The 14,851-nt window shown below is 36.0% G+C and overlaps 1 protein-coding gene across 1 annotated transcript; it reads right to left on the minus strand.

Annotated features, from left to right (window-relative positions):
• Positions 1-163: 163 nt before the first annotated feature.
• On the minus strand, positions 164-10,556 carry LOC132103657 (perilipin-3-like). Its single transcript, XM_059508748.1, has 8 exons — positions 10,414-10,556; positions 8,980-9,017; positions 8,697-8,895; positions 8,426-8,508; positions 7,456-7,693; positions 6,916-7,106; positions 3,231-3,497; positions 164-687 (listed from the first exon to the last, which is right to left on the minus strand). Exons 2-8 carry the CDS (start codon positions 9,001-9,003, stop codon positions 235-237), a joined length of 1,455 nt encoding a protein of 484 aa, XP_059364731.1. The 5' UTR covers positions 9,004-9,017; positions 10,414-10,556; the 3' UTR covers positions 164-234.
• Positions 10,557-14,851: the final 4,295 nt, after the last annotated feature.

Below are 14,851 nucleotides of genomic sequence, written 5' to 3' on the forward strand. Positions count from 1 at the left end.
AAACAATGCTTTATTTTAGCTTTTAAACCATCTACACATTCTGAATGCTAGGCTAATGATGTTATTTAATAATTAGTCACCAGATTAGTTTTTTTAGGCCTACTACAGAAGCCACTGTATGGATTGATGTTTGAAGGTATGTTTGCTGTATTATCAATACAGCCTGTGAGATGCAGCGATCTGCTTTTAAATGCTCTGATTATATTTAAATCTTATGTTTAAGAAAAATGGAGCCTAATGTTCTGTGGTTTCCACCACAGGTATGACCTGATCATCAGATGAAGGGCCAGAACTCAGAAACTCAAACGCCCGTTGGCTCTGTGTAACTAACTGCATAATGGGAGCCAGCAGGACCTCGGTGGCTGAGGAACGGCGGCGGATCATATCGGTGGTGGGCATAGCCAGGGTGTCAAATTCAGGAGTGCCTGAAGGCTGGGAATCTAACTTCAAACTGCCTTTACGGCCATTTGCTGGGACTGGGGTAGGAGTTGGGGAGAGAGCTGGGCTTGATGGAAGCCCGCTGGCAGACCCACGATGGGAGCCGGTGTGAAGGCTTCTGCGGCGACGCGGGCCACCGTCCATGGCCTTGAAGAAGAGGCTGTTTGCAGAGTCAGGGCTGGAGGGACTCTCAGGCAGTTCATCTGGAATTGGACTGTTTGCTGCATCGAGATCAGAAACCTGTTTTACCTGAGAGGAAAGATCAGTCATTTCATTTACTTATATAGCACAAATAAACACAACAGGAGTCGACCACTGAGCATTACAGATTATAAAACTAAGATAAATGACAAAGAGAGAATTGTTGTTGTTTTTTTTAGTCGTAATCCAAGACTATTACTTTGATTAAGGTATTAAGTTAATTTATTATATTTATTGAACAAAATAAATAAATAAAAAATCACTGGTCATATCTGCTCTTGACTGAATAACTCCTTTAGCTTTAATAAGGACTATATATATATATATATTAAATGTAAACATTATAGTATTTCATACCTAAATACTGTTAGACATACCTGAAGAAAAAAAAGTATGCTATTTGGCTATTGCTTGTAATTTGTTCGTAACTGACCATTTATTTTAATGTACATTTTAGTAAATGTTTAGTTAAAGTTTGTTTTGTTCTTTTTTTCCCCTTTTTTCAGTAATTGACACATTTGAAATTTTTGTAATTGTATATTTTCCTTAAGATACTCAAAATATGCAACTTAAATTATCTTCATATAATTTACTGATAAAGTATGTTCTTTTTAATTTTGATAATCCATTACATATTAGAATGGTATATTGTCACTGAAATGAAAGCTATTACCTTCACCTCACTCCACCTGTTAGACCAGAGTTGCACACATTTATGCAGTCTTTTAAAAATATATATTTTTATTAAAATGCATTTTGCTAATTTCGGAAAGCAGAACTATTTACGGACAAAAAGTCCAAATATTGTCAATTTGATTTGAGCTTCAAACCCATTTAAACAGACTGAAACCAAAAGTAAGTGTATTTAGACTATAACAGTTCTTATATGTGGTTGAAGTTTAATTAAGTTGTACAGTGTCTTGAAAGCATTATGTACCTAATCTAAAATTACATGGTAACCTGGAGAGAAAACAAACCAGGCCATGTGATTAATGCAACACACTATGATGAAACAAAGATTTACTCATTTAGTTTTTATGGGAACACAGAGTGATATATTAGACCCTGGACCACAAACCAGTCTTAAAGGGTTGGTTCACCCAAAAATGAAAATTATGTCATTAATGACTCTCCCTCATGTCGTTCCAAACCAGTGAGACCTCCATTTATCTTTGGAACACAGTTTAAGATATTTTAGATTTAGTCCGAGAGCTCTCAGTCCCTCCTTTGAAGCTGTGTGTACGGTATACTGTCCATGTCCAGAAAGGTAAGAAAAACATCATCAAAGTAGTCCATGTGACATCAGAGGGTCAGTTAGAATTTTTTGAAGCATCGAAAATACATTTTGGTCTAAAAATAGCAAAAATTACGACTTTATTCAGCATTGTCTTCTCTTCCATGTCTGTTGTGAGAGAGTTCAAAACAAAGCAGTTTGTCATATTCGGTTCGCGGTTCGTGAACGAGTCATTATCTGACTCGGCTCAGTGTTCATCTTCAGTTCTCTCTTCACAGCAGTTCAGTCAGTGTACTGTTTGAGTAAATTAATTACTCCGGGATATTGGTTTGTTTGAACTCAGAGGGAGTGTCAGCCACATTAAAAAAGTTAACAGCTTAAGTCATTTGCGGATTAATGCTTATTGGAGACGAGAACCGTTACAAACGATTCAGTTCCATTTGGTGAACTGATTTAAAAAGATCCGGTTACATCGAATGATTCGTTCGCGAACCGGATATCACAAACTGCTTTGTTTTGAACTCTCTCACAACAGACACGGAAGAGAAGACAATGCTGAATAAAGTCGTAGTTTTTGCTATTTTTGCAACAAAATGTATTTTCGATGCTTCAAAAAATTCTAACTGACCCTCTGATGTCACATGGACTACTTTGATGATGTTTTTCTTACCTTTCTGGACATGGACAGTATACCGTACACACAGCTTCAATGGAGGGACTGAGAGCTCTCTGACTAAATCTAAAATATCTTAAACTGTGTTCCAAAGATAAATGGAGGTCTTACGGGTTTGGAACAACATGAGGGTGAGTTATTAATTACATAATTTTCATTTTTGGGTGAACTAACGCTTTAAGTCTCTGGGCTATATTTGTAGCAATAGCCAAAAATACATTGTATGGGTCAAAATTATTGATTTTTCTTTTATGACAAAAATAATTTGGATATTAAATAAAGATCATGTTCAATGAAGATATTTCCTACAGTAAATATATAAAAACTTAATTTTTTATTAGTAATTTGCATTGCTAAGAACTTCATTTGGACAACTTTAAAGGCAATTTTCTCAATATTTATATTTTTTTGCACCCTCAGATTTCAGGTTTTCAAATAGTTGTATCTCGGGCCAAATATTGTCCGATCCTGAAAGACCATACATCAATGGAAAGCTTATTTATTCAGACTTTACCGTTATTAAATTTTATTAAACATTATTAAGGTTTTGTGGTCCAGGCTCACATAACATGATTCTAGAGTGTTCTTTGTCACTAGAACATATACTTGGAAGGTTTTGAATTTTTGCATTAGAACAGGTTGTGTACAGTATATGTGTGTGTGTGTGTGTGTGTGTGTTCTCACCAGGTCATAGAGTGGGGTGGTGTTGATGAGCAACTGTATGAGAATCTGTCCCAGTTCCAGTAGGTCGTTCATGATAGTGCGCACCTGGGTAGGCAGAGCCAGTATCTGCTGTACAGGGGGCAAAACCTTCAGTGCCTGTATACCTGACGTGAGCTGAGCTATGAGAAGAGAACGCAGCTCCGCCATGCGATGCACCTGACTCATGTAAAATGACAGAAGCAGCTGTAGCAGGGACTCCACCATCGCCATCAACTGCATTAGACCCACCTGACAAATGACAAACAATCCCTAATCAGGAAATTAGTGACAATGACAGACTTGAAATTAGCTCATTAGGCATTAAAAAGAGCAATACACGGAACTTTAATTAAGTCACGTTTTTATTGCTGAACCTAGTGGCCTGGAAATGGGGTCCACACAGCCCCCAATGCCACATGCAGCCAACCTCTCACATGGAGCTTCATCTGCTGCCAGACAACGTGAGCGTGAGTACACAGAGCAAATTAATTTGGCCAGTCTGGCAGACACAGGCACAAACAGTCCTGCTTTGGCAGTAGGGCCTTCTTATTGTCAGTTCATTTAGGTGAAGAAGAAAGTGGGTCAGCCAAGTTTGAAGGACCCCTCTGTGTTCTCAATTCCCATTGGGCCCCCACCTCGCCACCAGTTCACTGCACAGCACGTGACCAACATGTGAATTACTGTAGGACATTATGCTGCCAAGTCTCACTGATGTATGTTGCTGACAGATCAGCATCACTCTTGGTAGAACACAATCTGTCACTCACATTTCTGCAATCCAGGACCTCTGGGGTGTCTTTAGAGTTTGTTAATTAAGACTCTTTTGAAAAAAGTGCATTTGGGCTTTCATGCTCTCATCCCCAATTACTCTCCACCCTCCTGCTGCGAAAGCACCAAAGGACCCTGTTCAGACAATAGTCCACCTTGACCCTTTGATCCTCAGCACACAAACTTGACTACCCATATTAAACATATGGGTAGACAAGTCTGAGCCTGTCTGTTTGCTAGAGGTCAGTTGAGGTAGAGTCTATCTGGTCACGAGAACAACATTTTCCCATCAGTCTAACCAGGCAGAACTGAGGGGTACTCTATGCTTGATGGTATTGAGTAGAATCTTAGGAACGGTGGTAAAATGGAAAATAATAATGGTGTGTAATGATTATTACTCTAGGGTTAATATCTGAAGATATATATACCAGAGTTCTTCTAATGAAAACAAAATTATATATAAATATATATTGCCACTGTATACAAATAAATATACACATTAATGTACCTCTCACTCTACTGATTTATGTGTGTATATATGTTTTGCAGTTTCTTTATTGGACAAGATGTGGATATGTCTGTCTTAGCCTTTGTATAATAACTCCTTTATCAGTGTAATTTAATTTTTGGATGCTGGTGGGGGTAGGGGGATGGGACGATAAAATGTATATGAAAAAATATTTTCTTTGGATATTTTCATGTTATCTTCAATGTTTTTTTTGTTTTTTTTTCTAAAAAATATGTAAAATATAAAATAAAAAATAAAATACAATGTCAAATTTGTATTATAGATTTATAATTTATTAACAATTTATTATAATTTTATTGTTGATAAAATCTTGATGTTTTTTTAAGTCTCTTATGCTCACCAATGCATCATATTTGATTGAAATACAACAGAAACATTAATATTGTGAAATATTATTTGAAAGAACTGTTTTCTATTATAATATACTATAAAATATAATATATATTCCTGTGAGTGCAAAGCTCAGTTTTAAGTAGCCATTACTCCAGTGTTCAGTGTCATATGATCCTTCAGAAACTATTCTAATGTGATGAGTTGGGATTCAAGAAACATGTCCTATTATTATCAATGTTGAAAAAAGCTGTGCTACTTAATATTTGTATTAGGATTCTTTTATTTATAATATATATATATATATATATATATATATATATATATATATATATATATATATATATATATATATATATATATATATATATAAAGAGCATTTAACTTTCTGTAACAATATAACAATAATTAAGTATTTATTTCTATAAAATAAAACTCTGACCCCAAACTTTTAACCAATAGTATATATATACGTGCTGTCATATATAAATTCTGGCAAACAGAACAGTTTTCTAAAGAAAGAGGGCTTGATTCTCCCGAAAGCTAGCAGAATGTTTGTTCTCCTCATCCTGAGTGTGTTATCTGTGTGAGTTAGTGGGTGTTTAAGTCAAATGCCTCAACCGCCAAACAGCACGTAGCATTAGATCCCACTGGGCTTCCAGCTCAATCATGACCATCTTCTCTCTAAACAAGCACTTCCATCAAAAACACACTGCAGCCAGACTTCTTGATTTCAGCTTCGATTTCTGGGAAACAAAATATTGCCTTCCTTTTACACAAACAGAAACGTTTCACCAATTCTTTTTATTGCCATTTTGAGTCGCTAAAGGACTAATATGCTAGACTATCAGATGCCAAAGTCTCTATCTAGCTTGAACATTAACTTTAAAATGAAGAAGTGTACAAATGAGTGATTCAAATCAGAAGTGATGAATCTACTCAACTTCTAAATGACTAAAAAACATAAATGTAAAATAACATTGTGTTATCAGTTAGGTGTGTTATCAATCTGGCATGGTGTGGATTAGTGTGAAAAGGGTCATACACATTTTGTTATCAGCTCAGGTTGTAATACAGCTTGAACTGTTCTCTCCCCTTCCCCTTCCCAGTGTCCTTTGCCTGAATGTGTCTCAGGGGTCTTAATTTGGAACAAGTTAATTACTGTTATTTTATTCTATGTGGGTGAGACTGCAGACTAGACAGGAAGCCCTGTGGGTGGCAGGGCAGGTTGAATGACTGCAGCATGGTACTGCAGCACGTAGACTGTCTATTTTAACTTCAAACTCCAAGAAGAGGGGATATGCTATGGTTTGAGGATGCTCTGAGGGGGCACTCCCTGCCGATATCATCCTGTCAGTGTACATGGTTGAATCTCTCACCCAGACATGTCTGCATCTATATTTATTTTGTGATTTAATCTTAACATACCACTCTCCATTACTGACTCATGACTCACGTCCTCATTATCCTGGGTGCCCTTCAGTGTTATTTTAGTACATATTTTCTGTTTTCATTTTCATTTAATTCACTCTTTTCATTCTCATTTAATTATTTTGTTGTTTTTGTCAAGGTTTTTTATTATTATGTCTATATAGCTTTAATAAATGTAACTTGTAGTTATTTTAGTATATAAAGTTAAACTTCAGTTTGGCAACTGGCTGAAATAAAAAATAATTGTATTATTTCAAGTATTTTTAGTACTTTAGTAGTAGTTTTAAGCTAAACCTGGTCTCTTTTGAAGGGCCCAAGTACCCCCCCCCCCACTACATTTAGGAAAGTAAAATAAAAACATTTATTTTAAAATATGAAAATTATTAAATTGGCATATAAAAATGGTTCCCCATTTACCAGTGATCATGTTTCAGGACTTGATAACGTGGATTTTTGGAGCCACTGAGAAACTGGTTGATGCAGTTAGTTTGGAAAAAGAATATTTGTACCATCCTCAAATAGTCACTACGACTTTATGAACATTTGGCCAAGCATTTAGTTAAGATAAGGTCAAAGATTTAGCCATTTACTTTTCTAAACAGGGCCTACCGTTTCAGCAGCCGCCCCCAGCATCTGCAAAACGCTGTCTAGTCTTTCTCTCAGCTTCGTAAGTCTGTGGTACAGTTGAAGGTACAGACACAACAACAGGCTACGGATACGTGTCCACATTCGAGGCTCTTCTTCATCATCATCATTATCTTCATCTTCATAGCTCAGCACTCTTCTCTCCCACTCAAGACCTGCAAGACGAGAACGTGCACAGTGGTTGTGATTAAAAAAAAAAAACCTCTATTACTCATAATTCAACTGAAAGAGGTTATAATCAGTCTAAAACTGAACTCTTAGTGTAAAAAATATATCTAATTTGCTAAAATATTAGCCTATGTTATTATTAAATGTTTGTCTAAATCCCTCTGAAAGTGAGATGGTGCCAAACGACTATCAAAACAGAAGAACATTTGCGCCCCCTTATGGTTAAGTCCTGTGTACGTATTTTTAAAACATTTCTTTAAGTGGTTGTTTCATGATAATTTCAGACAAAAAAATATGCGTCTCCCTGTGTGGTCAGAGCCTGTTTGATTTTCGTACGCAGCGTGGGTGGCAGAGGTAGATAGTAGGCCACTGCCGCCTCTGACTGCGTGATGAGCTCATCCAGACCCGCGCTGATCACTCGCCCTGCTGCTGACTCTTGAGCTTCCGCCAGGAGGCGCGAGCTTAGCTGTTTCAGTTTATCCCATCTGTCCACGGCTCTGTCCAGCTCATCATTCACTCGAGACTGCGCATCGTCCAGCCTCGAGAAGAAAGCGTCTTTCAGATCAGCAACCGCCTGAGGGAAGAGAAGGCAAGCTGATGAGTAACAGTAACCGTAAAAAGTAACAGTCAACCTTTTTTATTCTTCACATTACAGTGTCTCGATAACCGAAACAGTCAAAGACGCATGAAAGTCAACTAACAACAACGTTTTCCGTTCAGTGACGCAAACACTGATGAAACAAATAGGCCTACTGTCATTATTTGTACATAAGATTAATGTATATATATATATGTAAAACATAAGCATCAGCCTTAAAAATGACTAATGCACACAGACAAAACATTAGTATAAGGCTTCTGATGCGGTTATAAGTTAAAGATTAATCATAACAATAAGTTAAATATCCATAAATAAAAAATGATAGCAATACAGTCTTCTTGCCCTTTTAATTCTCTTAATGTTTTTTATTTATTTATTTATTTATTTATTTTTAAGTAACTGCTTACACTATTAAGGTCAAAAGGCAAACTCATATATACTGAAGGTCATTTTAAAAAATAACGTAAAAAAAAAAAAAAATTCTTTTGTGTATGTCCAAAAAGATAATAATAATAGTTCAATTTAAATACTTAAAGTCTAATTACTTATTTAAATGATTTAAAATATATAATATGATAATTGTAATTTAAATCATTAAATCAACTAATTTTGTTCAAATAAATGTGCTTTTACCAGACAGCCAAAATGTGGCAGCTGCGATAAACAACTGTTGCTGCAGTTCCTTCCCCTCTCTCACACACTCACCTCATCTGTGGGCTGGTGGAGAATCGGGAAAAGCTTCTCTAGCTGCTCTAAACCCACCAGTGCAAAACTGTTTACTGCCTCAACTGCAAAGGCAGACATACAATGAAATCACAATGATCACCCTTAAAACATCATGTATTTTGTTAAATGTTTTAGAAGTGTATCTCTTTCTTTTATCCATTGATGTCCTGACAAGTATTTGATTTCCATTGGACATTTTTGATTTTTCTAGGTTTATGTTGTTAGAGATACCATATGAGGAGGAACTCACTTTCTGGTTCTAGGTTCTGTAGCAGAGGTGCTGCTTGTTTCAGGGCTGCTGTGGATGCACTACGGACACCTAGCTCTGCTACACCTCCTACAAACCTGAGCAGCGGGTAACGACCTTTCACGCCCATGTAGACAGAAGTGGCCTGCTGCAGCGCTGAGCTGATGAGTGGTAGTTTCGCCACACGCTTTAGCACATTCCCCTGCACAGGCAAGTCAGTGTCTTATTAAACATGGTAATGATGCAATAGATGAACAGTGTGGAGTGACCCTGCAAGAAAACTCACCTCACTGTTTTTTGTTTTAGACATGTCTTCTTTGTGCTCTGGAAGCAGAACATAAAACATTCAAGTATGATTACATTTACATTTATGCATTTAGTAGACGCTTTTATCCAAAGCGACTTATGATGTGGAGGATTTCAGTTATTTTTATTTCTTCTTCATAGTTCTGACAGTGTCATTTAATTTCAACTATGTCAATTCTGTTCTGGATTCAATATTTGACCTACCCATGCCAAGTCAGCTGATGTCACAAGACAATATCACTCTATGTTAGAAACCCTTGCTGTAGAAATTTCATTAAGCATTAAAACCACAAAGGCCAAAATGATCTACCATTCAAAGAGTAAAGTATAGAATATGGGGGGGATAGAAGTCTGTCTTGAAGCCTTAAAAATTACGGTGATCAAATACTGTGACTTTTAGACACACGTTATAAAAAAAAAAAACATGCACTGAATACTAGTTTATTTTTAATTATTATCTGAGGTATATTTGAGAAACATTCTTTCAGTGAACAATATTATGGGATAAAAAAGTGTCAAAAAAGTGGTTTAGAATCTGTCATTTAATCTCTGGTGCCCCTGAAATGTCATGTAAGGTATAATGGCCCCAGGCCTTCATCCAAAAGCAGCGAAACCATCCTAAAACATGTATTTTAAAATGTTTTTGAAGTCTCTCAAACATATCTAAAGATAAAATGGAATCACCAGATCAAAGGGTTCTTCAGAATGTTATCTCTTGGAATAATATCCATCTGTGTCAAATCTGATCAAAGCATTCCCACAGGCCCATTTATAATATAAAATCTGTTTAATTCAGATTCACTCTCACAGATCCCAGTGGAAGTCAGTACTGAGCTTACCTGAAAAAAAAAACTATATCTGAATAAACAATCATATTAAAGATAATCACAACAAAAACACATTTATGATCTGCTTTAATAAAATGGTCTAAAATGGTGTTGTGAGAGAAATAAATAGAAAATGTATTTTAAGGTGAATAACAGACATGATACTAGACTTGTAAAGCTTGTGTGCATTTGAAACAGACCACTGATAAAGTCTCCAATTCTTCAGGTCATGCATGCCTTCATTATCTATAATAATCAGATGCAAGGGAAACTGATCCTAATTCAGGACTCTAAAGGATATGTTAAGCACCTGTATATGTTTATGTTACAGTAAACCAAAATGATCAATCTCTCTCAGATACTCTTTGGTCGTCATCTATACATTTAAAATGTTGCACAAATGTTGTAATAAAAATGATGTATTTTTAATGACATTTATTTATTAAGATTGTAAAAATGTTTTACAATAAACCAGTTACTGAGAGTGGTTATGTGACTACAAATTGTGCGTTTGTCATGCTTTTGGTTATTATAAAGTAGACGGTATGCAGAATGTCATGAACGGTCAAAACAACATCAGTTCTTACCTTTAAGATGAATGAGCGAGTCCTTTGAAATGGTAAAATGTAGAAATAAAAATATCTTTATTATAAACCTACTAGATTTGCCCTTTATATTAGGTCTCAATCCTTGTCTGCTGTGTCTGAAATGAGGGATTGGTTGGATGGTTTTGTCATTTTTCATGGTAGATGCATGTGATGCCCCTCATTTAGGGTGCGGCCAATCCACGTATGCCGAGACATTTTCATGGCGTTTTTGCTAGCTTGTTGGTTTACCTAACAGAGACAAAGACAGTTGTAGGACTGTGTGATTGTGTCTGTTTCTCATATATGACATTTCTCACATATACGCTTCGACTTGCTTGCATTGATTCAGATGAAAAATAGTCTAGGACATGCATGGGGTATCATCATTTATACCATCTTTATTCTTTCAAATCTGTTGAAGGACAATTGTATATCAATGGAGATCTTTATTGTGAACTCTACAGTCAAGTAGAGTTGTATGATTGTATAAATTGAACTAATCTCAAAGAATGTAACCTAAATGTCACTTAAACTTGTGATGTATACAGAGAGTCTAGTCAGATAGTAGTCTGTTATGATTCTAATGTCACAGTTCAAAAGTTTAATGGGTGTTCAGCCCCATTTTATATCAGCATTCCTGTTCTGATTCAGAAATTGAATGAGGAAGCACGGTCTAGCTTAAAGCTTGAGGTTTCTTCCAAGAAAATCAGTCTTTCATTGGAGATGAAGTATATTAGGGTCATCTTACGTTGCCAAGTCATAACTGAAACCCTTCACAAAGGCCCTCTTTGGAGAGTCATGTAGTCTAATATCAATTTGCCTCATTTCCCAACTTAAAAAATGACTCAGTAAACTGGACTTTTTAATAAGTGTAAACAATCATTTGAGCCTGGGGAATTTCTCAGACTTGCCATGAAACTTCTGTATTTTTTCATTTCCTAGTCAAACATGTTTGATGATAACATTTAAATATCAGAATTTTTTAACTATCAATAATTTCATCAGTGATATAAGTGGGAGACAAAAGAACCCCTCCTGGGTAATTTAGTAACTGGTGTAAAATATTTCATTTTAATTGATGTCACTGCTCATACTGTACCACAGATATTTGTTTTGGTTTAGCTTCAATACCATTCATTTACATTAAGAAAACCTTACAGTTTTTCTCAATTGCTTTGGCTCAGTTCTCAAATTATTTTTTTATTTCCCAAAACATTAAGTTCAGATCTCTGAACAATTCACTTCTTTTTCACATCAGATTGGAATTTCTTATTGAGTTGAGCAAAATGCAAATGCTTTGGCACATGTGTGCAAAGAGTATATACAACTGTCTGCAGTTTGGACAACAAATAATTGCATATGGCTTGTTGATCAAAACTGATGACTCGATTCTCACTTACACTGTCAAACACTTCAGAACTTCTCAGATATTTTTTTTATTGTGTAAGCCATAACATTCAAAACGATCTATTCAATTATCATAATTAGTATACATGAATGTATATTCTAAAATATTATTTGTAATGTCTGCTAAATTGGCACATGACCTCTAATTGCATTCGCAATCTAATTGCAAATTACCTCTAATATGAATCAACCATTTAACCATTTAACCAATCAACTTTGGGAGTATATATATATATATATGTAGATTGCCCACAGTACAATCACTGCTGTAGAAGTTTTCGAGAATGGAGGACGTTCACAACCCTGAACTGCAGCTACATGCTCGTGGAAGAGCAATTGGAAGGCGTGTAAGAATATTTGGTGGTGGTAGAGGAAGAAATAATCGAGGAAGAGGTGGAAATAGAAGAGTCAGAGTCTCTGATGAAATCAGAGCCACACTAGTGGATCATGTCATAAATCGTGGTTTTACAATGGAAGAGGCTGGTCGAAGAGTACAGCCTAATGTAAACAGGTCCACAGTGTCATCAATTGTGCAAACCTTTCGTAGGGAAAACAGGTACATATGTTTTTTTTTGTTTTACAGTATGTAAGTATTTTTACAGTATAAACAACAATATTGTAAAGTTAAATGCAAGTCTATTTGTTTATTCTATAGAACTGCACGACAACCTCGTGCTGGTGGCAGAGCAGCACTATTTAACAAGAACAAGAAATTTGCAACATGGTCATAGCCAACAATTCCATCAGGCTAAGAGAGATCCAAAGTGCAATCATAAATGACAATGTCTTTGCAAATATAAATTCTGTCAGCATTTCCACCATAGACAGAGTTTTAAAAAGACATCAGATGACTATGAAACAGCTCTATAAGGTGCCATTTGAGAGGAACAGTGAAAGAGTCAAGGCGTTGCGGTACCAGTATGTCCAGGTAAACCATTGGTGTGCACTTAGTGAGTTTTCCGGGTTTTCTAAGATGCCTGTATTACTTTACTGTAAGTTTCAGAAACCCATAAGAAAATACATTTACTGTTACATTTTTTTCTGTGTTTCTTCATAGAGAATCATGGAGTTAGAAGTACATGAAACGACCCACATTCTTGTTTTTGTGGACGAGGCTGGGTTTAATCTGTCCAAAGGCCGGAGACGTGGTCGCAGTCTCATTGGACACCGAGCCACAATTGACACACCAGGCCAACGTGGGGCCAATATTACAATGTGTGCTGCCATTTCAGAGAACGGTGTGAGCACACATTCCACACATTGGGCCCTATAATACCCAGCTTCTCCTGGCCTTCCTAAATGCACTTTACAGAGACCTGATTCCAGAACAAGAAAGAGGTTTAGTTAGACCACATTTGCCTAATTATGTTGTTGTCTGGGATAATGTCAGCTTCCACCGAACCAACAGTGTTAGGGACTGGTTTGCTGCACATGAAAGGATAACAGTGGAATTCCTTCCACCATACTCTCCATTCTTAAATCCAATAGAGTTTTTTTCAGCATGGAGGTGGAAAGTGTTTGATCATAGACCACAAAATCAGATGTCTTTGTTGGATGCCATGAATGCTGCATGTGAGGACATCACAGCTGACCATTGCAGGGGATGGGTGCGGCATTCAAGGAGATTTTTTTCCACGGTGTGTGGCAATGGAAAACATCAGATGTGATGTTGATGAAAATCTTTGGTCTGACCAACGTGAGCGACAAGATGTCCACCAAGAATAATTTGTTTGTTTTTTTTCCCCCATGAATGTTATTTGTTGTTTGTGTATTTGTGGTAATACACAAATATGAAATGTAAAGTGAAATCTTGTTACTCTTGTCAGTTACTTTACATGTACAGTAAATGCACTTGTATTGTGTCTATACACATGAAGTACAAAAATAAACACTGTAAAAATACAAATGTTCATAGATTTTTTTTTTTCTACATACTATTGACTTTTCTCAACAAATATGAGATTTTTGTTTAAACCTTTAATTTTCATGGTTGACTGTTGGTGAAAAAACAACTAAATATTTTGACCAGTGTGGGTAACACAATGACAAAAATACTTTAGATTTTAGTGGCCTTGGCCAAATTATTGACACAATAACTAGGTTTTGAAGCATGAATTAAATGTTTTGGGTGAGTAACTACATTTTGCAGACATGCTATAAAGTTTTGAAGTTCCTGCAAACAGTTGTGACATTTGCACTCACAGTTTAGAGATTGTTTCGAAAAATGTGCCAAAGCAATTGAGAAAAACTGTAATACTGGCATTTAATATTTAGATTTTCCAAAGGTTCTTAATTTTGTTCGACCCATATCAACCAAGAAGCACATTTTAAAAAATTTCAAATAATATTGGAGTGAAAATATACTAGGAGAGACAATTCAATTGTGTATCACGTTTATTTTGCACATTCAGTGGGTGTTACGAACACTAACATACGGTGGGTGTGTAACATTAGCAGAGATCTCACAGCATTTTGCAGTACAGTATATGTCAAATATTCACAAGATATTTTTTTTAGTTTGCATGAATACAACATATTGAAGTGTCCTGCAAATTCATTTTTGAACACCAAAGTGATCGTGTATAGGTCACAATTTTTTTTAAAATCCTTTAATCTGTTGCTGTTTTTGTGTATTGTTTGTCACATGGATTGAATCTTTTAATATATTTCCTTTTTATTTTTTGGATAGGGTGCGCTTTTATACAGGGAGTGTTGCTTGAGCATGTAAGAAGCATGAATGGAAAGAAGCATTTTTCCATCCAGAATTACAGTTTAGAATCTAATATCTCTATGACAGACAAACCATGTGCCATAAAACCAGCTGACCGCTAGCAGTTCATTTGTGGGGAGTTGATCGGGAATGTTTGGATGTATGTATAGGAAGTGCCACTGTGCATTTTGAGCTTCTCAGATCTGTTATTGTCTCTGCTTTGATGGGGCACATTTCCTGCTTGAGATTGAAATAAGAGTATCATTTACATGTTCTGGTGTCAGTTCTGATTCTCATTCTTTAACAGTTGATTAACAATTA

The sequence above is a fragment of the Carassius carassius genome, chromosome 24 (assembly GCF_963082965.1).
Source record: "Carassius carassius chromosome 24, fCarCar2.1, whole genome shotgun sequence".
Lineage (NCBI taxonomy): Eukaryota > Metazoa > Chordata > Actinopteri > Cypriniformes > Cyprinidae > Carassius > Carassius carassius.